The sequence below is a fragment of the Pezoporus wallicus genome, unplaced genomic scaffold (assembly GCF_028554395.1).
Source record: "Pezoporus wallicus isolate ANWC-B61680 ecotype Strahan unplaced genomic scaffold, APGP_CSIRO_Pwel_v1 scaffold_2617, whole genome shotgun sequence".
NCBI classification, from domain to species: Eukaryota; Metazoa; Chordata; class Aves; order Psittaciformes; family Psittacidae; genus Pezoporus; species Pezoporus wallicus.
Window position 1 is genome coordinate 1,434,591 of NW_026637592.1, and position 23,633 is coordinate 1,458,223.

General features: G+C 37.0%; 1 protein-coding gene across 4 annotated transcripts in view; it reads left to right on the forward strand.

Moving 5' to 3' along the window:
- The window catches only part of USH2A (usherin), a 372,328-nt gene that overhangs the window by 106,534 nt on the left and 242,161 nt on the right, over positions 1 to 23,633 (forward strand). For all 4 annotated transcript variants that reach the window (XR_008971850.1, XM_057406464.1, XM_057406465.1 and 1 more), the window contains exon 22: positions 23,072 to 23,202. Coding sequence is in view for 3 of the 4 variants with exons in the window: in XM_057406464.1 (XP_057262447.1) it covers positions 23,072 to 23,202 (131 nt within the window). In the remaining variant the exon portion in view is untranslated. The remainder of the gene's footprint in view (positions 1 to 23,071; positions 23,203 to 23,633) is intronic.

Below are 23,633 nucleotides of genomic sequence, written 5' to 3' on the forward strand. Positions count from 1 at the left end.
TCATATGTAGTCAAGTGTATTTCCAGTTGCTGCTCCAGTTTCCAGTCTGACCAGCCTTTTAGTAATCTTTTTCTCCTTATAGCTATACAAAAGTTTCTGTATTTGAACTTGTGTCAATTGCCTCTTAATGTGTCTGTAGTTTCTCTAATCTATATGCACAACTTTACAGCAAATGCTATTAAATTTGTTTGCTTCAGCCTTACCCTAAAATGATGAAGAGAACTGGAACAGGAAAGAAATCTGACCTTTTGCTTAGTTAGGCTTTATGTATTCTTTTTCTCCCTGCTGGCAATTTTTTTCTATTACATGGCTTTTTAAGAATCATTCTTTATTTTCTTACACTTGAGAAGTAACCTAAGAAGGTAAACAAGATTTTCTGAGGACAAAACTGTTACAAAAGAAATTCTTTGATTCTGATTCTTTGATTCTGCCAAGCTTTCTAATACTGACAGAGAAAGGAAAAGAGTGCATTTGTTTAGCTGACTTGGAGAACACACTTTATCTCATGGAACTTTGGTTAGCGCCACTAATTTTCATTAAATCATATCCTAAAGAGCTCTTGGACAGCTCTTTTTTTATTGTGTCCTTTCTGTCTAGATTGTTGCCACAGGGCTTCTTAGGAATTCTTTTAATTTTTATGCTGACTTCTTACATTTTCTCCTCTTGTCATCACAAAAGAACAATTTGAACCCATGTCTTCATCTTCTGTGAAAGAAAGATAAAAATCTTCTATGCCACTGTCAAGTGGCTGGCTTCAACATGAAGGAATCATCCTTTTTTTTTCTGCCTGAGATCTGTTTGCACAGACATTTTAGGTAGAATTTTGTCCTACTACTTAAAATGAATTCACAGTTTCATCTTGAAAAGCACATTCCTTTCTTCTTTCCTTCTGAATCCCAAGAAGCCTAAAGATAGGAAGCAACAGAGAGCTGTATATAGTGAGAAAGGAGTGATCCAGCACAACAAAGTCAACTGTGCTGCTTTATGAACAAAACAACTTAAAACATTTTTGAACATGCACAACAGGGACTTAGGCAGCAAATAAGCCGAGCTGATACTGACCTTGTCACTGTTACAGGGGTATTACTTTCACTAAGATGAGCTGATTCTATTAGGCATTGAAATACTTCCTATCAATATCAGGTATCTACTTTTCTGATTTTTTTTTTAATTGTAGAAAAGATTCTTTGTAGCCATATATGGGGGGGGGGGGGGGGGCGGAATACAACTCCCCCCCTTCTTTATTATTTTTCATAATTGCCTCTTGCACTTTAATAGGCCAGCTGTGCAGCACAAGCTTTGGCATGCAATTGTAATTTTTTTTGCATCTCCTTGGCTTTAGTGCCAAAGTCCAGTTTTGCCAGTGTTGTGTGACATTCTGTGCTGCATGGTTAAAAATAATATTTTTCTGCTTGTGCATGGAAATGTTCAGAGCATGTAGTAGTCCCAGCTGTGGAAGTTGTAAAAGCAGTAGCTTTCCTGTTTTTATATCAAGCTGCCAATGGAAGATTTCAGTTCACATCTTCTTTAGAAATGGGACATGGATTATTTTATACAATCCATGCCATTTTTTAACTGGAGCACCTCTCCTATGGAGACAGGCTGAGTGAGCTGGGTTTATTCAGCCTGGAGAAGTCTTAAGGGAGACCTTAGAGCAGCTTCCAGTGCCTCAAGGGGCCTACAGGAAATCTGGAGAGGAACTTTTTACAAAGACCTGTAAGTACAAGACAAGGCAGAATGGTTTAATCTGACAGAGGGGAGAGTTACGTTAGACATTAGGAAGAAATTCTTTGCTGTGAAGGTGATGAGACATCGTCACAGGTTGCCCAGAGAAGCTGTGGCTGTCCCATCCCTGGAAGACATTAAATTTGACTCGTACAGAGCCTTTACATTATTCCTGCTTTTAAAGATACAAATTCTTTCCTGTATGTAACTACTGAATTATGTATTGACTAAAAGTGTGTGAAGTGTCATGCATTGATTATGATTGCATTGTGAACTTGATCAGGAATTTTTCATAATAATAATATAAGGAAGCTTTTCACCTTCTAACTGATTTTCAGGGAGATGAAATTAAGACCTTTTTGAAGTATGACTGTCCTTATCAATTACTGGCAGGATAGAAAAATTAAAGGATTAAAAATTTAAGTGTTTAACACACGAATCTTAATGATTCAGTATTTAAGGTCTAAAATCAATCAGATCATAGACTGAATAATTCCATTATGACAAAAATATCATTCAGGTTTAGACTGTGGTAATTTGGAAAAAAAAAAAAGGCTGTACTAGTACATACGGGAAAAATTAAGATTGCAAAATTATGCACATGGAATTTAGGAAATAGAGTTGAAATAAGCAGCATGAATTTAATTCAACATTGTTATTTTTTTTTTCTATGTGTGTATTATGATGGCATGCAATCAATAGATTAAAAACGAGCTTATCCATAGGTTCTGTGTATGGTACGGGCGAGTTACTGCCTTTTAAAAATTGTTACTGTTCTGTATATGGCTTGGCATCTCTTTTGTGTATGTAACTAATTCTTAGGTAAATACAAGTTGATTTGTTTTTCCTGTGCTATTTTCATTGGAGTGTCTGAATACTTTGTTGGTATTCAGTTTTACAACACTTACTTACTGATTTCTTTTTATGAATAGGGACTTTGGGTAAAGAAAAAGGGATTGAATACTAATTTTGTGTGCTCAGTTTTACATAGGTAGGACCTGAGATTTCAGAGTAGTTCCTATGTTTAGAGCTTCCACCAACCTCTGTTCAATTAGGAGCACTTAACACTTCCATAGATCTCTGTGGGGTGTTTAAAAGCGAGCACTCAAGTAAGTGAAGAGTGCATAACACTTGAATAACTGAAAAGTTTGACTTATTGTATTTGCCTCACACTGCATAAGAACTTTGTGGCAGAGGCAGGGACATATTTCTCCAGAGTGACATTGAACTGCTCTAGCTATGAAATTGCCCATTCACTTTTCATACTCCCCTTCCTCTTTTGTTAAAAGCCCGCAGAACTCTACATCAAGTAAGACAGGCTTCTGTGCAGAAAATCCTGATTTGCTACATGAATTCTGTTTTAGTTGCTGAACATCATAAAATCCTTCAGGCACATATGGGAAATGTGTGTTTGTATAATTGCAGACTATATCATTATTCATCCTCTATTTGTATATGCACTGGGTTTTTTTTGAAGACAACTTTGGTTTTGCATTTCCTAAACTTTGGAAGTTTACTTTTATACATGTAATTCAGTCTCAGTAGTTAGTCTGAAGAGTAATTAAAAAAAAAGCCAATGTCATAGGAGAATCCCAGGCACATCCATCATGTGGAACATTGCTGACTAATACAGATGTCAATGGGTAAAAATCTTCAATATTCATGAAATCTCTTTCTGATCTGAACTATTAGAGACACTGCTGTACAAGATGATCATCTGTATGTGAAGGATAGAGTGTATGCTTTTTCACTGTGTTCTGTGTTTACTAGCAATATATGTTTTTCAACAGGATCTGTAAGGAGAGTTTTTACTGTAGTGGTTATAGGTTCTCCTGTTTTTCTGTTTAAGGCATCCCTTTGTTTTTCCACTTCATTCACTTTTTCAAGATTTTCCTGTTTTGATGCTATCTGCAATTTGTTTCTTGCTCCTCCCCCGCCTCTTGTTTTTTCTCCTGGTTTGACAATTATAATGTCCTTCAACATTCTTCTTCTGTGCTCTTTGACGTATTGTCATCTTTTTCTTCATATTGCCAGGCACCAAGTGGTAGAAAGCTAAGAAGCCAAGAGAAAGATTTTTCATCTTCCATTCTAGTGTCTAGCACGCCATGAGAATTTGGTGACTGGGACCAGTTTAATGAAAGAGCCTCCTTAGCCACTACATTTCTAAGATGCAAAAACTCTATGCAAAATATAATTTTTCATTGAGAATTTCACTGCCATTTTCTAGCTAACCATCAAAAAGCTGTTTTGTGACATTGATTAATTTAGACTCCCATCTTTTTTACGTCAGGATAACCACACTCTTAACACATTCCTATCTCTCGTCTATATGAAGACAGAACCAAAACACTTAAAATCTTTTGTTATTTTAGATTATAACTGATGGAAATTAATTCTTCAAAGTAATAAAATATTTGGCATGAAGCAAACAGAAAGGATTTTCTTTAGTTAAGAGAGAATATTTTAGAAAACTTTAATGCAACAGTGGTGCCAAAGGCCTGGGAGGTAAATCTAGCAGTAAGTGCTGGTGCCATTCAGATTTGCAGACCTTGGGGAGGAGGTGCCATCTGCATCTGCATGTCAGTGATTTATTTAATAAATGCATTTTCTTAAAGTACATTGAACTTGCAGCATTGTAATTTGACTAAATCTTTTTTAGTTATTTTGTGTATGTACCAAATTGTTTTTCAAGTTCCTTCTCCAGAATGAGATGGGATTACACTTTTTCCAGAGTCCCTGTCTTTTCCTCAGTCTGTTCATACCTCTTATGAAATCCGTTGGGCTTGATAGATTATCCCTAACCTTAAATAGCAGTGCAGTATAGCGACTGAGAGTCAGAAAGCCGCTGTTGGCATAATTTAGAATGAAAATGCAAACCTGCCCAGTTATGTGGTTCTGGTATAAGGACCATTTAATATGGTGACAGAAATGTCATATTCTAAGTTACTGGAGGATTCATTGATACTGATAGTGAATTGTTTCATGACTTTATTTTTTCTTTAATTTAAAGAAATTCCAGATAATTATATGCTACACTGTAGAAAAATCTCAAAAAGTAACTGTACTCTCTGTATACCTGAAACGAGATTTGATCAAAAATGGTTAGATCTGTGCTTGCTTACTTAAGATCTGTAATACCTTAAGATTAATTGGGAGCATAAGTGGAGAAGCTGACAACCTGGAACCTTGGCTTCTTAAAATTGCTGACCCAGTTGCTGCTAAGCCCTATGCTGACATGTTAATATATCGCTTTAAACTGGTAATCACCACCATTTTGTTGTAAGCTAGAGTTGGTCCATTGGGTGAAGGAAGCTGTAAGTTTAATTTAAATAATTATTGACCTATTATGACCTTTTCATTTCACTTGTACTGCTCCTCTCAAGGTAAGCAATTATGTTTTTATAGTGGTGGATGATAATCAATGCACAGGAGCTACCTTTATTGATTTAAGTGAGGCCTTTGATCTGGTAATCACCAACTATTGCTATCTAGGCTGGCTTTAACTAGATTGGATATTACTACAGTTATTTGGTTTTTAAATATGCAGAATTTAGAATTGTATTAAGACATTACAGGCAAAGTAAAAAATCTTACGGAAATCCATAAGATTCCACTTCATATCTTCTTTAGAAATTGGAAACATTTTGTGCAATCTATGCTGTTTTTTAACTGGAACACCTCTTCGATGGAGACAGGATGAGAGAGCTGGGCTTGTTCAGCCTGAAGGAGAGAAGGCTTCAGGGAGACCTTATAACAATCTTCCAATTCCTAAAGGGGGACAACGAGAAACCTGGAGAGGGACATTTTGCAGGCACATGTGATGACAGGGCAAGGGGGAATAGCTTTAACCTGCCAGAGGGGAGATTGAGATGAGCTCTTAGGTAGAAGTTCTTCCCTGTGAGGGTGATGAGGCTCTGGCACAGGGTGCCCAGAGAAGCTGTGGCTGCCCCATCCCTGGTAGTGTTCAAGGCCAGGCTGGACAAGGCATGGAGAAACCTGGTCTGGTGGAAGGTGTCCCTGCCCATGACAGGGAGTTGGGACTGGATGGGCCTTAAGATCCCTTCCAACACAAAGCAGTATTGACTAATTTTAGGTTGACAACCTTATTCTTTTTAATTGTTATTTTATATCAAGAAGACATTCCTTTTTGGGTCAGTTTTACTTAGTGGGGAAAGCCTGGTTTTTCTTTATTTTTCTAATTTGCTACCTATATTAGAGACTTCTTGGGGGAAGGTTTAATTCCTTGGTCTTTTCTTAAGTCTGTTTTATTCAGAATTGCAAACTTCTGCTCTTCCATTTGAAGGTGGAAACTGAAATTTTTGTTCTTAATTCTTTTTTTTTATCCAATGTGCACTTTTTGCACATGGATTTTTTGCCCTTTTTTTTTTAAACCAATATTCGTATCAATGTATTAGGTAAGAATAGCAATTGAAATATTGGACCTCTGTCACAGGTTGTAGGTGGTACTTGAGTATCTTCCAAAGTACAGTCATACTCAACTAGTTTGTTCTCTCTTTTTTTCTCCCTCCTCATGTCCCTACTTCTTCTGTACTTCTTCCCTAACTTTCTTCTCTGGACATGTTTTTCTCGTTTATTTTGGAAAGCCAAACTAGATATGGGTTTAAACTATCTTGTAGAAAATTTGTGATCATTTTGATCTGTCCCTCTAATGAGTTCCAGGGCCTCTATCCTTCTTCAAAAAGGCAGTTCAGTCTTGCTCTGGTGAGCCTTGAACCTAACAGCAGTTGTTCAGTGAGGTCACCAACATAATGAGAAGAGCAAGCTTGAGAGATCTTGAACCACTTCCATGGATGGCCATGAAGATCAGTATTGGGACCTTACATTTGGGACCTAATATTTGATGGCAAATGGGACAATGCACTTGGGGCAGAGTGTAAATAAAACTACTGCATTGAGGACATTCTGGATTTTTATTTATTTTGTTATGTAAGCTAAAATACTGCATCTTGTTCTTGCTTACGTTCATGAAGGTGTGAGTTGTTCTGACCAGGTGTTATGCAGTGGCATAATCTCCTTCCTAGTCATGGGTGGAAGAAGGCAGGTGGTTGTGTGCTGCTGTCTCTGCCTGCCTGTGTTGAAATGACTGGAACTTGATGTTTTGAACTGTGTTCATGAAGTAATTGGTGCTAGAGTAGGACAGATAATTGAGCACAGTAACGTTCTTTGCAGTCTCCACATTTTGTGATTTCATTACCTGCAAGACCCATAAAACTGTTTGAAATCATTTGCTCTTTGTTTGCCTATTGGAAAGGCATTTTATTATTTCATTTCATTTATGCTCTGTTTTGGGTTCACGACCCATTCTTTCTTTGTAATTTAATAACTCTTCTGTCAGCATTCTATATTTTTACCTTGTTTCATATTGCTTGTAGGTTTAACTGTGCAAGCAGGCAGTGCTATAGTTAGCTTAGTCCCAGCCTTGTTGTTCAGTCATGCACACTTGTTTTTCAGTCTGTTGGTCAAAGGCTAAACAAAATGGTAAGTAAGGGCTGGGACTCACCAGCAGGCTTGAAAGCTTTTCTGTAAGTCTTACTATGATCCCATTTTAGGACTGCAGGTGTTCAGAGTGGCAGATATATAAGCGTGTGTATGAATCTTTCTGTCTCTAAATGCCTGTAGTAGGAGCTGTATTTCCAATACAGTGTTTTATTTTACAATAATGTAGGTACTAAAGTAAATAGAATCTATGTCTCCCAACATGGCTAAAAAATAAACATAAAAATGACTTGACACTGGGAAAGGTAATCCTATACTTAGTAAAATTATGGGAATTTTGTTCTCCTCTTTGAAAAAAAAGAAAAATATTAGATTCCTTGGAACTGTAATAAGGCTTAAAGTCATAAAAGACATTTACTTGCCTTTTGTGCTGCAATTAAGGGTTTTTCTTTTCCTCTCTGGGGAACTTGCCAGACAGAGGTCTCTTTCCCCATCAGGAGAATTCTCCGCAGCATCCCTCTATGTTATTCCACATTCTTTGGGAGTACTCTGCCAAAGCCAAAAAAAAAAAAGGAAAAGCTTTAAATGTTTTCCTTATAGCAATAACTTCTGGTGTTTTGCTGTAAATCTTGTCTCAGAGCCTTTCTGTATTAATCCTTTTTGTATTAAATAGCTATGTGGGCAAAATATTAATTCATTTTACCCAGTTATGCTATAAATATGAATTATGCTAAAACTATGAAGCAACATACTCTCCTGAACAACCCTAACCCCTTGACCTTGACCTTCCTTGACCCCTATGGTATATCCCATGGTGTTTTTCAGATTACAGGATGGGGTTGAGATAAAAGCTCTGTCATCTGCTTTTAGTATATCACTGGGTATATGATAGGTATTTAATATTGATGATAAGAAAAACAGGCTGCCATGTTTCAGATTAAGCCTATTGAACCAGGTCATATCCTGGATATATGTGCTCTTAGGACTATAATCACTGATCTGAATTTCTGACTGCCCACAAAAGTTCACCCAGCTCTCATGGGTTACCAGTTTATTAACTGTTCACTAGTACACATTGTAGATGGCATGTGCAAGAGTCTTTGTCACTGTGCCCCAAGGCTAAGGCACTCTGCCTGAAGATATTAGATCAGTCAGTTTTATCTGTGTTTAGAAAACTGTCATTTCTATTTTCTCAAGTCTTCCAGGTAGCCAGAGTGAGTTCTTTAAGACGTTTTCCTTTTTTTTTAACAAGGGACTCATGGGATATTAATTATCTAAAGTTATTTTAGACATTTACATTACATTGCAAATATTTTTAAACTGATCATATACAGTGTGCAAGGAAAAGAGAAAGCATAAGCAGAAGAAAAATCTCTTGGTCCGTCAGGTAAATTTTCAGTACAATGTATGAGCATTTAGCCGCACAAGTCCTATTAATGTTAATGGTCCCAAGCTTTCTTTTATTCATTGCAGCACTGATTGCACTTGGTCAGCTCTTTATCAGTTTGAAATATTGACAGTAGGAGGAGGCGTTCCCTTAGCCAGGCCTGACTATTACAGTGCTCTTTTAACTTGGTCATCCTGCAAATGTTCCTATAAATGGATTTGTTTCAGCAGATCCAAAATATATCAACCAGATCATCTTACCCTGGTGCTAGCCACTTTGCATTGGCTCCAGTTTGCAAAAGCATTGATTTTAAACATTGATCTTTACTAATGAAGCACTCTATGGTTTTGCACTATCCTATTTATTAAAGTAACTTGTTTCCTGTGCTGCTGCTGAAGTCTTACCTTTACCTTAATGAGAAGTCATTACTTGTTTGCTGTTATTGTTATGATTTAGATTAAAAACACAAAGCTATTCCCTGAAAATATGTTGGCAGCAATAACTCAAGTTTCCAGAATTCCTGATGTACAGCTTTACTTTTCCTTTAGTGGTTTGAATGTCTACTTCAAAATTCTTTCAGTGCTTTCTGCAAATGATATTGTGCTTACTATAGTGATTGCAGAAGGGTTTTTTCTTTCTTGGTCCTATTCTTAGAGTACTTTGTTTGGTTTATTTGTTGCAAATTGCCAGAAAAACAGGGTTTTTGGGGGGATTATTTGTTCTGCTCTCTGAATATTTTTTTTTGTGAGCATTCACAACTTCCTTGGGCAACCTGTTCCAGTGCCTCACCACCCTCACAGTAAAGAGCTTCCTTATATCCAGCCTAAATCTCCACTATTTATGTTTTCAACCCATTACCCTTTGTCCTATCACTGTAGTCCCTGATGAAGAGTACCTCTCCGGCATTCTTGGAGGCCCCCTTCAGATAATTGAAGGCTGCTAAATTCATCCCAACCATGAAAGTTTTGGCACTATTCAGAGTAAGTTCCTTTACAAACAATTTGCAGATTTAATTCTTGTGTTTTGGAGGGTTTGTTCAGAGTAAGTGTATTGTAAAAACACTGCCTGTGTACTCTAGCTGCAAAATTTAGGTGTTTCTCTCACTTCTTTTCCTTCTTGAGGATGCTTTAATCTTTCTTCCTTTTTTTTTTCTTTTTCTTTTTTTTCTGAGATTGTTTGAATTCACTCGTCAAAATATGCCTATTTGAGCTACTTCTAAAACCATGTTGGATTGTTAATTTTTCCTTAAAAAAAAAAGATATTCCTGTGTAAACTTGGTCATGCTACTGAGTTGCATGTGCTAAGGGGAAAAAAGGAGCTGAATAGGAATCCTGGAGAAATCAAAGACTGCATGATTGGTTTTATGCCAGACCTTCTGCCTTTCACGTAGGCAGGAAAGGGCCAGGTAAATGTCAGAGATGGAAATCAGGGCATCGCAGTACTGCAGAACTGCCAAGTGACCACCAACTGCAGCCAGCCTGATAAATGACCAATGGCCAAGGCTGCTGTAAGACAGAAATGCCTGGTTCTTCTGGCTTTGTAAGCCACCGACTGAAATCTTCCTACACCTAAGACCCTCAAGACTCCTACTGCATGTCATGGGAGGAAATATGTTACTAGTTCACAAGCAGTCCCTCACAAGAGGTCTTATTCTGGGACAGGGCTGAGCTGGATATAAAGGTTTCAGGGGGAGTCAGCATTGATAGTCCCATGCTTCCTTTCTACAACAGCTTGGAATCTGGATTAATGCAGTCCCTGTGCCCAAAAGCTCTGCTCTCAGCTGCTTGATGCAGCAGCTTTGTTCCTGCTGACATAGCTGAGAGCCTCATGCTGTTCAGAGCCATTGGCCTTCCTCTAAGGCTATGGCATTTTACACTAGACATGCCTTGCTACTGCAATTACACAGTTCACCCTGCTAGTAACAAATCAAAGTTTAGATTGACTATTTCTGTACAGGCTTTTTTCTTTTTATTTTTTGTTTAGTATTTCTAAGTGCATGTATAAATAAGATTTTTGTGTTTTTAAGGATGAGTTGAATGATTTTTTTTTTTTTCCACTTACATTGCCCTAGCATTGCAACCAAAACTTTATAATCAGGGTGAGTTAAATAAGCTGGCTGCCACCTGAGTCCTTGGGTAACACAGAGGACAGGTAAAAAAGGTGACTTGGAGACACTCTTACAGCACATGGGCAAGGACTGTTGCTTTTTCGTGTTGTTTTTTTGAATATGGGAGTCTTTATGAATCATGATAATGGTAGAGATACAAATATGGAAATAAAAGAATATAAAGTTTTCATCTTCTTAGTGATGTTGTATGGCAAATCACCCACTTTTTGATTGAATCTATTACAATATTGTAATCAATCATATTTTCTGTGTGGCAGGAAGTCTCGTACTTTGAGAGAAAGGGAGAGAATGAAATGAAATGAAATGAATGAAAAGAGAATTAAACTATTATCAGTGAATTTTGTAGAAGAGGAGGAGAAATCCCTGCCCATGGCGGGGGGAGGAGGGGCTTGGGTTGGAACTGGATGATCTTAAGGTCCTTTCCAACCCAAACCATTATATAATTCTATGAAATTTTCTGGCTACCACCATTCAGAATTAGCCAGTTGTGTATTCTGTAATCACTCATATTTTAGGCAATAATGTAAAAAATCAACACAATGGCAGGCTACAGCCAAGTGATATTTAATTCAGGAATCCCATAAGAAATTAGAATCCTGAAAAGATGACACAGGATCACTCAATAAATGCCTGGAAATATCACAATATATAGAGGTTAAATGACATCCTGCTATCTGAAAGTAATTAAAGAAAGTATTTTTAAGTATTGGCCTTATCTCTTTTTGTTTAGGTTAATAAAATTAGTTGAATGTTAAATCTTTCCTTTCTCTTTTGTATTAGGAACAAAAAGTTGACAATATCTGCCCTAACGAGTTTGCAGCCGAAGTGTAAGACAGGATCGACTACACATGCACAGACAGCAGTGAAGGGACATTTTATGCAAGTTATTTTTTGTAATCCTTGTGTTTTGGCGGTTTAATTAATTCCTTGTTAGTGTTGCAGTTTAACTTACACTGGGTAAAAGGAGTGAAGGTAATATTTAGTAAACATTATGTGTTATACCCAATTATTTCCTGTCATTATATTTTTCTATATTCCTCACTTTGTTTGCCTCAAGTTGAATCTTTGTTTAAGTTGCCCTTCTTTTAAGCCCGCAGACTGAGTTACATGACTATTCGTACCGTTGAATGTCTTTATACTTATTTCTGAATCACCTTTTCTTCTGGTTGCCACCAAAGGATGTAGTTCAGAATTATACTTAGTTTCCCCCAAGTATTTTTTAGAGTCATGAGAAAATCATGAACTCCTTATCATTCATGGAAAAGCACTAAAACACCAACAGATACTACTGCTTGTGCTGCTTTGTGTATCTGTAAACCTACTACTGGACTCACAGTGAAAATCTCAGCTCAGATCCTCAGCTGAGGAGCAGCTAAGCACATCTGGGTACAAGGAAGATGTTACCTCTGTGTGCCACTACTACCGGCATTGTTACGTACCATCCCAGTCACCCAGGTAGGTGGCTGCACACAGGGCTTAATATCTGGCTCTGTCACCTGTGAGGTGTATTGATCACATTAGCTGTATTACTTGATGTGCTACAGGAGTTTTTCCAAGTGCTACAGGAGTTTTTCCAAGTCCACCACATACCAGTGAACTGCTTTCTTAAAAAACAGAGAAAAGGAATGGTTTGAGTTGTATTTATCACTCTGGAAGTATTTCATGGTGTGTGATTATCCAGCTGATAAATGAATGTGATTTCATTACCATGCTAGTTTTGCTTTATGCTTCTGTGTGTGCTCAACTCCTACAGTGAATGCAGGGGTTTGATTCTTACGAATAAACCAGGCTACAAATCAATGGATTTGTGAATGGATTAAAAGCAGCCTTGAGGAGAAGGATTTGGGGGTGTTGGTTAGCAGGAAGCTCAGCACAACCCAGCAGATGCGCTTGCAGCCCATAAAGCCAACATATCCTGGGCTGTATCAAAAGAACCTAAATCTCCCCTCTTTCAGTTTAAAACCATTCTCCCTTGTCCTGTCACTATATGCCCTTGTAAAAGGCCCCTTTGTGGCTTTTTGTAGTCCCTTTAGGCACTGGGAGCTGCTCTAAGGTCTCACCTTAAGAAGCTTCTCTTCAGGCTGAACCAGCCCAGCTCTCTCAACCTGTCTTCAGAGCAGAGCTGCTTCAGCCCTCGCAGCATCTCCAGGGCCTCCTCTGGACTTGCTCAAACAGCTCCACGTCCCTCTTGCTCCAGAGCTGGATGCAGGGGTGCAGGGGGGTTCACTAGAGCAGAGGGGGAGAATCACCTCCCTCTACCTGCTGGTCACAGTGCTGGGCATGCAGCTGAGGATGTGGTTGGCTTTCTGGGTTACAATGACCATTACATCAAAATCCTTTCGAGAACTTTGTTCCTGCAAAGAAAACCAGTTTTAGGCTTCCCTGGAAAAAGTCATTATGTCAAAAACCAGTCAGGAGAATACTGCCAGAAATATTACTAGATGAAAGTGTTGTCTATTCCTCTCAGTTAATTCTTAATTTGCCAGTTTTGTTGCAGTTTATTGGTCTACCTTAAAACCCTGCATTTGTTTGGATCTGCTGTTGGATTTTTTTTTTTTTTTTTTTTTTGCAGTTCTACCATAACTAGCATTTGTTGCTGAGTTTGTAACTTGAAACTATGCTTTTTGCTGAGTGTTTGGTCTGTGATGTTGTATTTCTGTCTAAAGGTTTTTTTTTTTCCCTCCTTGTTAGATTTCCATTTTTGTCCTGTAGTATTCCTCAATACACTTATTAGCTTATTTTAGTTATTCTTCTGTTCCATATGTACATTGTCTAATCAATAACCTTCACTCGCTTCAGAATTTCCGCCTTATTGTGCTTCCAGCTTCTGTGATGCAGTGTGATAGAATTCTTCCTTGGCTAGTGCGCTGTTGTTTAAATTTGCTGTGTTTCAGATCATTACACTGACTTTAATTTTGATGTATTTGCATTTCACTCAGTTTTAGTCATAGTCCTTTTCCTTGATAAGTTAAATTACTCTTTTTGCAGTGTTACATTTGTACTACTGCTGGAAATACTAACTAAGGCTTATAATTGAAGTGCTATTTACAACTACTGACCTCCAGCTTGTTTCTGATTTCACTGTGATGTTGACCTTTTATAGATTGCACCCTTGTAAATCTTTGAAGTGATTCTTCTTGTCATCATATTTCTAGTAATTATGATTTGCATTGCATTAACACATAGAAGCCTCTCCCACCTTTTTTTTTTTTTTTTTTTGCATAAGATGACCTTTTTTTATGCACTAATTCACATATGGGTAACAGAATACAGTTCTTTTGCTAAAGGATTTATCCTGGAATGAAGATGAATGCTCACATCTATTCATACTTTAAATGCTATAGTTTGAATTAATGAAATTACTGAGAGAGGATTCCTGATCCTAGAAACTATTATCTTCCTTTTCTAACAAAGTCAGTCTGTTGAACTTCTTTCTAGCCTATGCAAATATAAATAAATAAAGATTACAGATATTATTTGAGGGATGCTGTATCTGAGTAAAATTCTCTCAAATTTTGTTCAAGTTGGGCACTAGCATCAAATAAAGGATAACTTGAGAGTATTGGGCTGGTGTTTCCTCTTTGTTCATATTTCACTTCAATATAAAGAGCAATACAGAAACAAACCTGGAGATGATGCTTACTCTAAGCAGAACTTAACTCCCAGAGTTTCAAGTTTACACTTATTTCTGCTCTGTAAAAAATAACACTGATTGGATGGATGCTTGTTATATGTTTACCCTATGTACACAAGTGGAAGAGAGTGAATTCTGTTCCTAGACTTGCTTAATAAATTAATTTGAGCCAGTGTATTACTTTCTTTAATGATTGTATTCCTTTAGTCTGTGTAGACAACTGGATGTTGACTCTAATGGCAGAGGAATGCTAGCAGATAATGGTATCATCTGAATCTCAGTGTTAGGTTTCACCCCTATATGCGTTTTTCTGAGGTCTTCATTTATTTGCTTAGATAACTCTAGGTAGGCAGACTGCCCAGGTCCTTTTGGGTCTTGCTGAGCTCTCAGATACTTCTTATGTCAGTGTTTTGTGGATTGTCCTAATTATGTTTCTCTTCTCACTAAGAGAAAGTAAAGTGCCTGTGAAAAGGTACATTGTTGCTTTGAATTTCTTCCCTTTTACTTTCCTTGAATGCTGTCTCGTTGTTTGTGTGTTGGAAAGCTGCTCTGCTCATCATCTGCCTTTCCTAGACAACCTCAAATGATTGTATTCTGTCTTCTTCCTTGCGCACTAAGTGCAGCAATCCAGTCTTTTTCACTTTTTCTTCATAGTCAAGTATTCTCATGCCATGATTAATCTTGCTTTTAGCAGTTTTTTTAATTTTTGTTTTATTACTTCGTATAAAATCTTTAATGTCTAACATGGTTTATTTATTTTGTTCTGTGGTGTAAGAACTAATTGGACAGGTTTGGAATGGCCCAGTTAATTCTAAACTGCAACTATTGATGGGCAAAGTAATACTAATACAGGCCGCTTTTAAGAAAAGTCTTGTGACATTTTGCATAATATGCAGTATTTGAGAAGGATAAATCAATACCCTTTTTTGGATGTATTAGTGTTTCTAAAATGTCAGTAAATACCTAGCGTCCAGGCAATTTTTATGAATGCATGTGGGCATTTTGCTGATTTTTATATATATTTTAAGTCTATGGAGAACAAAACAGTCATGAATTTTTCAGACATTACAGAACCTTACACAAGATTCTGTCCACCGTTCTTCAGGAAGGAATATGGAGGCAGGGGGTTTAAATGATGGCTCTTGGGAGACATACCTCCATCACTGGCTGAGTACTGACTGCTGATTTTGAATCTAGTGATTTAATCACTAGGTATTACACTATTTCTGAAAAAAAGCATCACTCTAAGTAAAGGGATCAAGTGCTACTAATACATCAAATCTTATCAAATGACTTTAAACTTAGCTTTCTTTTCACCAAGGTTTGCTGTAAATCTTTCTTACAAGGGAGTAGAAGGACTTGTGCCCTTGCTAAAAGGAGAAAATTGATTTACAGTATTCATATGGTTACCAGCAGTTTCCTATGAGTATGCAATAATGAATTGGAATATTCTATAGCTTTTACCCCTGTGTAACACTTTGGGAGACCTTAAACACTGGAATGTGTTACAGAAGTCCATTTGTTAGAAACTTATAAATGTGTGTCTTCTGATTAGAATAACAGCATAACAAATCTTGTAGTGTGTGCAATATTCTTATTCTTCAAATACTCTAATTGATTGTTCATTGGGCTCAGTCAGCCAAAAGTGGAGAGAAACTTTGTACAGACATCATTAGTTTTTCTCCATTTAAAGATTAATCATGAAGAGCTCTGGCTCTTTAATTCCGTAATTTGTATATTTAATGGGCTGCTGCAGAATCTATGACAGTAATTAGCATAGCCTGAAAACTCATTAATACGCAACAACATGATTAATGCAGCATTAATGCAAACATGACTGAAGTTATTTGGGTTATGTAGTAAGAAGATTAAAGCTAAAATGTCCTGTTTGTTTTAACAGTAGTGGGTATAATGGGGTAGCAAGCAAAATAAGAAAAAACAGGTATCAAATTTGTTGCTTAATGTAAAAGAACTACTCAGTTCCTACCAAGAGGATTTGGGCTTTTGCCCAATAGTTGGTTTCCACCAGAGGTGTTATATATTTCCCTTTCATTGTGTCGTTCTGAATAAAGTTAAACCTTTTCAAAATAAGGGGGTTTTGTACAGTATTATTTAAAAAACAAGAGTTTCAGCTTCTGCTGGCTTTACTATCATCACAAGAGAAAAGGGGCCGCTGACCTGCAATTGGATACTCAAGTTATAGTTTGGTATAAGTTTGGGATTTTTTTCTTTGTGTGTTTGCATGTATAAATATACATGTGTATGTGCATATGTATAAGGCCAGTCCCACACGACATCCTTGTCTCTAAATTGGAGGGACACCAATTTGATGGATGGACCACTTGGTGGAAAAAGAGCTGGCTGGATGGCCACATGCAAAGAGTTGTGGTCAGTGGCTCAATGTCCAGCTGGAGGCCAGTAATGAGTGGTGTTCCTCAGGGATTGGTGTTGGGACTGGTCTTGTTCAACATCTTTGTCAGTGACATGGACAGTGGGATTGAGTGTGCCCTCAGCAAGTTTGCTGATGACACCAACCTGTGTGGTTCGGTTGATACGCTGGAGGGAAGGAATGCCATCCAGAGGGACCTTGACACACTTGTGAGGTGGGCTGATGCCAACCTCATGAAGTTTAACCATGCCAAGTGCAAGGTCCTACAGCTGGGTTGGAGCAATCCCAGGCACATCTACAGGTTGGGCAGAGAAGAGATTCAGAGCAGCCCTGTGGAGAAGGACTTGGGGGTGTTGGTTGATGAGAAAATGAACATGAGCCGGCTGCAGTGTGCCCTTGCAGCCCAGAAAGCCAACCGTATCCTGGGCTGCATCAAAAGGAGCGTGACCAGCAGGTTGAAGGAAGTGATCCTGCCCCTTTACTCTGCTCTCGTGAGACCTCACTTCGAGTATTGTGTCCTCAACATAAAAAGGCCATGGAACTGTTGGAACAAGTCCCGAAGAGGGCCACAAGGATGATCAGGGGACTGGAGCACCTCCCGTATGAAGATAAGCTGAGAAAGTTGGGACTGTTCAGCCTGGAGAAGAGAAGGCTGCATGGAGACCTCATAGCAGCCTTCCAGTATCTGAACGGGGCCTATAGGGATGCTGGGGAGGGACTCTTCATTAGGGACTGTAGTGATAGGACAAGGGGTAACAGGTTAAAACTTAAACAGGGGAAGTTTAGATTGGATATAAGGAGGAAATTCTTTCCTGTTAGGGTGCTGAGGCACTGGAATGGGTTGCCCAGGGAGGTTGTGAATGCTCCATCCCTGGCACTGTTCAAGGTTGAACAAGACCTTGGGTGATATGGTTTATTGTGAGGTGTCCCTGCCTCATGGCAGGGGGGTTGGAACTTGATGATCTTAAGGTCCTTTCCAACCCTAACTATTCTATGATTCTATGATTCTATGATATGTATGTCCTTATACATATGTACAAGTATATATTTTATATTTCTACTAAAAAACTAAAGCAACTTAAAAATGGACAGCATTTACTTCATCAATGGAATTGCTAACCCTGTAACATCGGTGATGATGAACTTCGAAAGTATTTTCAAACACATTAAGGTATAGTCAAAGATGGAGCCTGTTCCTGTACCAAAGGCAACAAAAGATGTTGGACAGATTTGAGAAGCATGCTTTCCAGCTTCTTCTCTCAATAGAATCCAGAAAGCTATAGAACACCACAAAGTATGAAGAACTTGTATTCAGCAGAGGATATTCTTAAGTATGTCCAGGCAAGTGTCCTCCGAGTTCCTTCTTTTCTTCTAATTCTGCTGTCTGTTACATGAAACTGCTTCAAATACTGATCCATTTTTGTGAAGTCTCCCTTCTTTTTTTTTTTTTTAAAGGTGCATTTCCTATTAAATAAATTTTAAAATGTGTTTTAGCTACTGTAATGACATGTAGCATACAGAATCACTCTCACAGAGAGAACAACTAAATATTAATTCAATGAAAGTAGATAGTACTGAGACTTTTAGTCCCCATCTGAAAAAGAAAAAAAAAGATTTATAATTTCTGTGGGGAAATGTACTTTGATTAGACAAAAGTATTTGTACATAGTCTTAATATTAAGTAAGTGCTTAAGAGTTGTCATCCTGAAGGTGCTGCTGAGAGCCCAATACTCTTGTCAAAGTTCTGTAGACAGTTTCTATTCATTTTAGTATGCATTAAGTGAAAATAAAGGCTTTAGTAAGGGTAAAGACATGGCTTTCTTTGCCAACAAGTTTCTGTTAATTTGATTGGAATGTACAATTATATAGTTATTTACACCATTTCATATAATGATGTAAGTAGAAAGCAGATGCAAATCATGTTTGTTCGATTCTGGGAGAAATTGCACAGAAAATGAATGTGCTTCACAGATTATGCAAAATTCATTTCTAATAATGCTTTGTGATTTTCTAGATATTAGGCAGGTTTTTCCAGTTGCAATGTACACTGTTTTCTGTTTAGGATTTTCTGATTCCACAAAGAAATTGTCCCCAGTGTGCTAGGGTATCTAGTTATTATTCTTTCTTATTAATCTTATGCATATGGGTTGGGATTTTATGTATTGATGCAAATAAAAATAGTATTATTATTCCTGAGTGCATGAAGGTTGGAAATATATTTATGTAGCTGTTCTTGATGCTTTTTGGACGGATTTGTTCATGTGGTTATACCTAGGTTTTGGTGAAGGGGCATGGGACTTCTGAGGCTTGTGGCAACTGCTATGTATTTAATGAGTCTAATAACTTTTATTTGCTGGCTATTTTGAATTGGACTCTTAATATCCAGTTGTAAAGAATGGTACTTTACAGATATTTTAGCTGAGTGTATGGGTCAAAGAGATCAGTTTTAAGTAGGTCACTGCTGAAATCTCTCAGATTTTATTGCAAAAGATGTCTTTGATTACCTTGCCTCTCTGAATCTCTCTTGCCTTCTCTCCTCAGCTCCTCTTCCCCAAAAATTCAAAAAGTTGAAAAACATTGTTTGAGTGCTGTAAATGGTTTTGTATTTTGCAATGCCCATTAAAAATTTAAATTGAAATTCAGTTTAATTGGAAAGCAAAACCTCTTTTCTGTGAGTGAGTAGTTTGAATCAAACAAAATCTAAAGTTTTTATTCTGCAGGAAGAAATGTTTAGCATTAATCAGAAGTGAATTTTATTGCTTTAGTAATTATAAATTATTAGTATATGTTATGCTAATCTGGGAGCTGCTCTAATTTATTAATATTTTCCCCCAACTACCAACTGCCTTTTCTAAACTCAGAATAATCCTGTATGCTCTCTGAACTTTCTTTAGGCAAAAACTACAGCCAGCCTCTCAAGAGCACATTTTATGCCTGTTAAGTACTTCTGTGCAGATCTTGTAAGCCCCATTGAATTGTGATAGTAGAACCTGGACCCAGATGTGAATCTGAGTCTGAATCTGAAATGTTGCTGAAGTTCTCAGACTTGCTAAATGTACATGACAGAGGCAAAGAGGTGCTCCATTTACTTTTCTGTACTAGGTAAAAAACTGGATTCTAACTCATCTGACATTATAGTAATAGAATATCTTTTCACTTTTAATATCAGCATTCTACTAAAAGGAACTCTTAAAACTGTGTGCCCTTGCAGGGTAACAGGCTGATACTGCTCAGTTGAATGCCTTTAGAATGCCTGCATTGGTCACTCACATCCCTATTTCTCTACTAAACTGTCTGTGCCATCTTTGAAAGTAGGAGAAAAATCTAATCACCATCTACTACTGCATAAGTTGAAACTGTGGATCCTGACAGGTCAGTCTTCCTTAACGCACTTTGGGATACTTTAAAACATTAATACTCATAGTAGTATTAATACTAATAGTAGTAATTTATTTTACTTATCCTTTTATTACTCTCTATTCTTTTTTCTTTTATGTTCAGTGTACGGACTGCTTGTATTATGTTTTGTACAATGCCATTACAATTAAAAAAATTCAATTACAGAAATTGAAGTAATTTTATTATTTATAATTAAATTAATTGTGACACCTGTTCAACTACAGCTATAATTTGAAATGGAATTAAAGATTTTATTTCTATGGCGTACATGAATGTTTAATTTCCAGTAGAATTTCTTGTTGGTTTTTACTCCAGGAATTATAGCCAGCTCCTTACACACCAATCATTTTTGTCGCATAAACAGTCTTGTTAGGTGAATTCTTTAGTTGCAGTTCATGATCAGCTGATTAAAAGTACATTCCTTCTATATGCCCCACAGATGGTCATGCTGCCCATCCAAGATTTGGTAGCCTCAGTATTGCGGCTGAGATGCAGTTTCTGTGTATGAAAAATTGCAGAAGTAATTGTAATATCACTATTTCATTTATGTTTCTATTTATCTGTCATATTTAACATTGAAGTTAAGGCTTTAGACATCCATACTGAAATAATAGACAGCAGTCTTTGAGAAAATTTCTTGCAAAATACCCTCCTTTCTTGAATGGGATTTCTAGCTATGTTTGTTCCGACTATGAGGTCCAACTTGGGACTTGAGAAATCTTTTCAGATTATTTTTTTCTTATTTAGTATGTTCCTGTGAAAAATACTAATTTCACAAGTTTTATCTTCCAATGAAAACATTATCTATGGGAATATGTTTGCTTAATATTTGGTTTCTCCATTGCATTCACTTCTAGAAATACAAGAAAACATTAATACTGAAAGTACTTATCTATGAACTTCTTTATCTCATGAGAAACTCCAGAGATACCTGAACTTAAAGGGGCAGAGTTTTTTTCTGAGTTAGGTAATACATGACATATGAATTCAGAAGAATTTACTGTATGGGCTATGACTGAAAACAATGGCTGCTTTTGGCAGCTCTACAGGCAGGAATTCAGGTTTGTAAGCCTTTTCAATATCCATAGAAGGAAGTAAGTTCCTGCATAACATTTAAAATGTTTGCAGTTACTTCAGTATTACTGTTATGAGCCATTTAATTTATATTTTGTAAAGCAACATTATAAAATATTGCTGCTTTTGCAGAAACTCAGTTATGGGGGGTTGGAACTACATGATCTAAAGGTCTTTTCAAGCCCTATCTATTCTATCAGTCTATGTTTGTGTTTGTCTTTCTGAAGTAGGTGTGAGGTGGGATCCTCTGGTTCTCAGAAATGTCTTTTGGCAGCTTGATAAAAACACTGGCAGCTTGTTAAACTAACTGTGCTCTCCATGGCTGGGTTTAGAGGCTACCAGTCTCAACCTCTACAGAAGATGTTGCAGGTAGAGATACCTCAGAGCTCTAAGTACAGCAATAGTGGTTATTTCTGAGCCAGGCAAAGCTATGCTTTTCCTGAAGTATGAACACTGTTGAACTTTCACTTGCTGGGTGTTACCTGTGTACACGTGCTTTTTGCAGGTATTTTAATAGCATGACTGATTTTCACTGCCCAGAGAATATATTTCATATCTGTGAGTGTATCATGTGATCTGCATGAAAACATTTATGTAACAAATGGGGTCAAAGGATATTTCTTATGGGCATAGGTAATGAAAAAGTGTGATCTAATAGGAATGGGCATCAGAATTATGATTTCTTATTTTTTTAGAATATAGATTCTGTCTGCAAGAAAAGGTTTTGTCACTTACTATGTTCTGCCTTACAGGGTAGTGCAAATACATGTGAAAAAACTGAATACTTTGAAGTTGGGCAAACCTCAATAAATTACTCTGTTCTGTAAACATCATTTTACACAGAAACATGATGAAGTGTCTTGTATAGGTAGATGTTGCTATTGCTGCCTTTTCATTTCCCTTTCCAAGTATGCTTTTTCCCTACATATGGTTTTGTAACTTTCTTGTTTCTGTAAGGTGATATTTCAGAAGACAGCTTAAGAGAAAGGTGATATAGTCATAAAAAAAAAGGTGGTTATCTGAAACTTGTTTATTCATCATTATGCTACTTGAAATGGGATAGTTTCTTTATGAATTGTTTCATTAATTTGTTCTCAGTTACTGAGGAAGTTTATACACTGGACAACAGTATTGCAGTAGTTAAAAGCTGTTTAGCTTGTTTTGATATATCTGTGGTATCTTTTTGGGGAAAAAAAATAATTTAATGAACATAGTAGTTTTTCCTTGTGTGTCATTTGAATGACATTTCATATGCTGAGACAATATTTTATCAGAAGTCAAAAGGGGGACTATTAATAATGATCTGGAAAGTTCTTAATTAAGCTTAGTTCATCCATTATTCCTTGGGGAATTTCCAATTTTTGTTAAAACCTCTTGTTTTCCAGGCATTCTTTGTGCACTTAGATACGTGAATTTGTAAAAGAATGTGTATATAAATGTTTCTATCTTTTGGAACCAAACCCCCACTATTCTTCTGAGAAATCCTTTCATACAGGACCCTCATTCCTACTTTACCAGTAGAAATATTAAGTGGCAGGTGAAAATCCACACGTAAAATATCAAATATTAGAACAGTATGCTGAATTCTATTTTTCTTAAGAAGGAAGTTACTAAACAGTGTAAGTCTCAACTACATATATTTTTCTACAGGATGGTAAGGGCTCTGAAATCACAGGTATTTTTCTCAAGGGCTGATTAAATCTGGCGTAGTACAATTTCTCCTGTAATGATTAGCAAGGGTTTTAGGTGAGGAAAAGTCTGACGGTTTTGCTTTGCCATGTTACTGCTATTTGTAAACCAACATTTTGTTTGTAATTTTTATTAGAATGCATGAGAACCACTTTTGGCATGAATCATCTATTTGCTTTTTCTTGCCAGGTATTAAAGTGAAATTTAGAACCCAGGAACCTGATGGTTTGATTTTTTTCTCCGCATCACCCGGGAATCAGGAAGAATATATTGCCCTTCAGCTGAGGAGTGGGCGTCCTTACTTTCTTTTTGATCCACAGGTACAACAAAGACAGAATCCTATAAAATTAGCTTATATTTTTTTCCAGTACTTCTTTACATTGTTATCCTTTCTGGTTTTTTTTCTTGGTTTTTATTTGATACAAGTTAATTTGCCTTTCAGAGCCCTTGGGTCACTGGAGATTTTTGGGAGCGAAACACTGAAACACTAAAGCCTTGCTCATTTTTTGCCACAGTTCATGACTTCATTTTTTCCTTTCCTTTCTATGGGTTCAGGTTTTCTGTCAGTACCACCAAACACCACCTAACAGCCTGAAGTACCAAGATTGCAAAGGTGGATAAATCTAAGTTTTGAATTAGCAAATAGGGGTTATATATATTTAATTATTTTTAAGCCTCCCATCTTGAGACTTTGTCATTTCCTGCCAAAATCAGTATGTTGACATTAATGTGATACATATTGCCTCTCCCT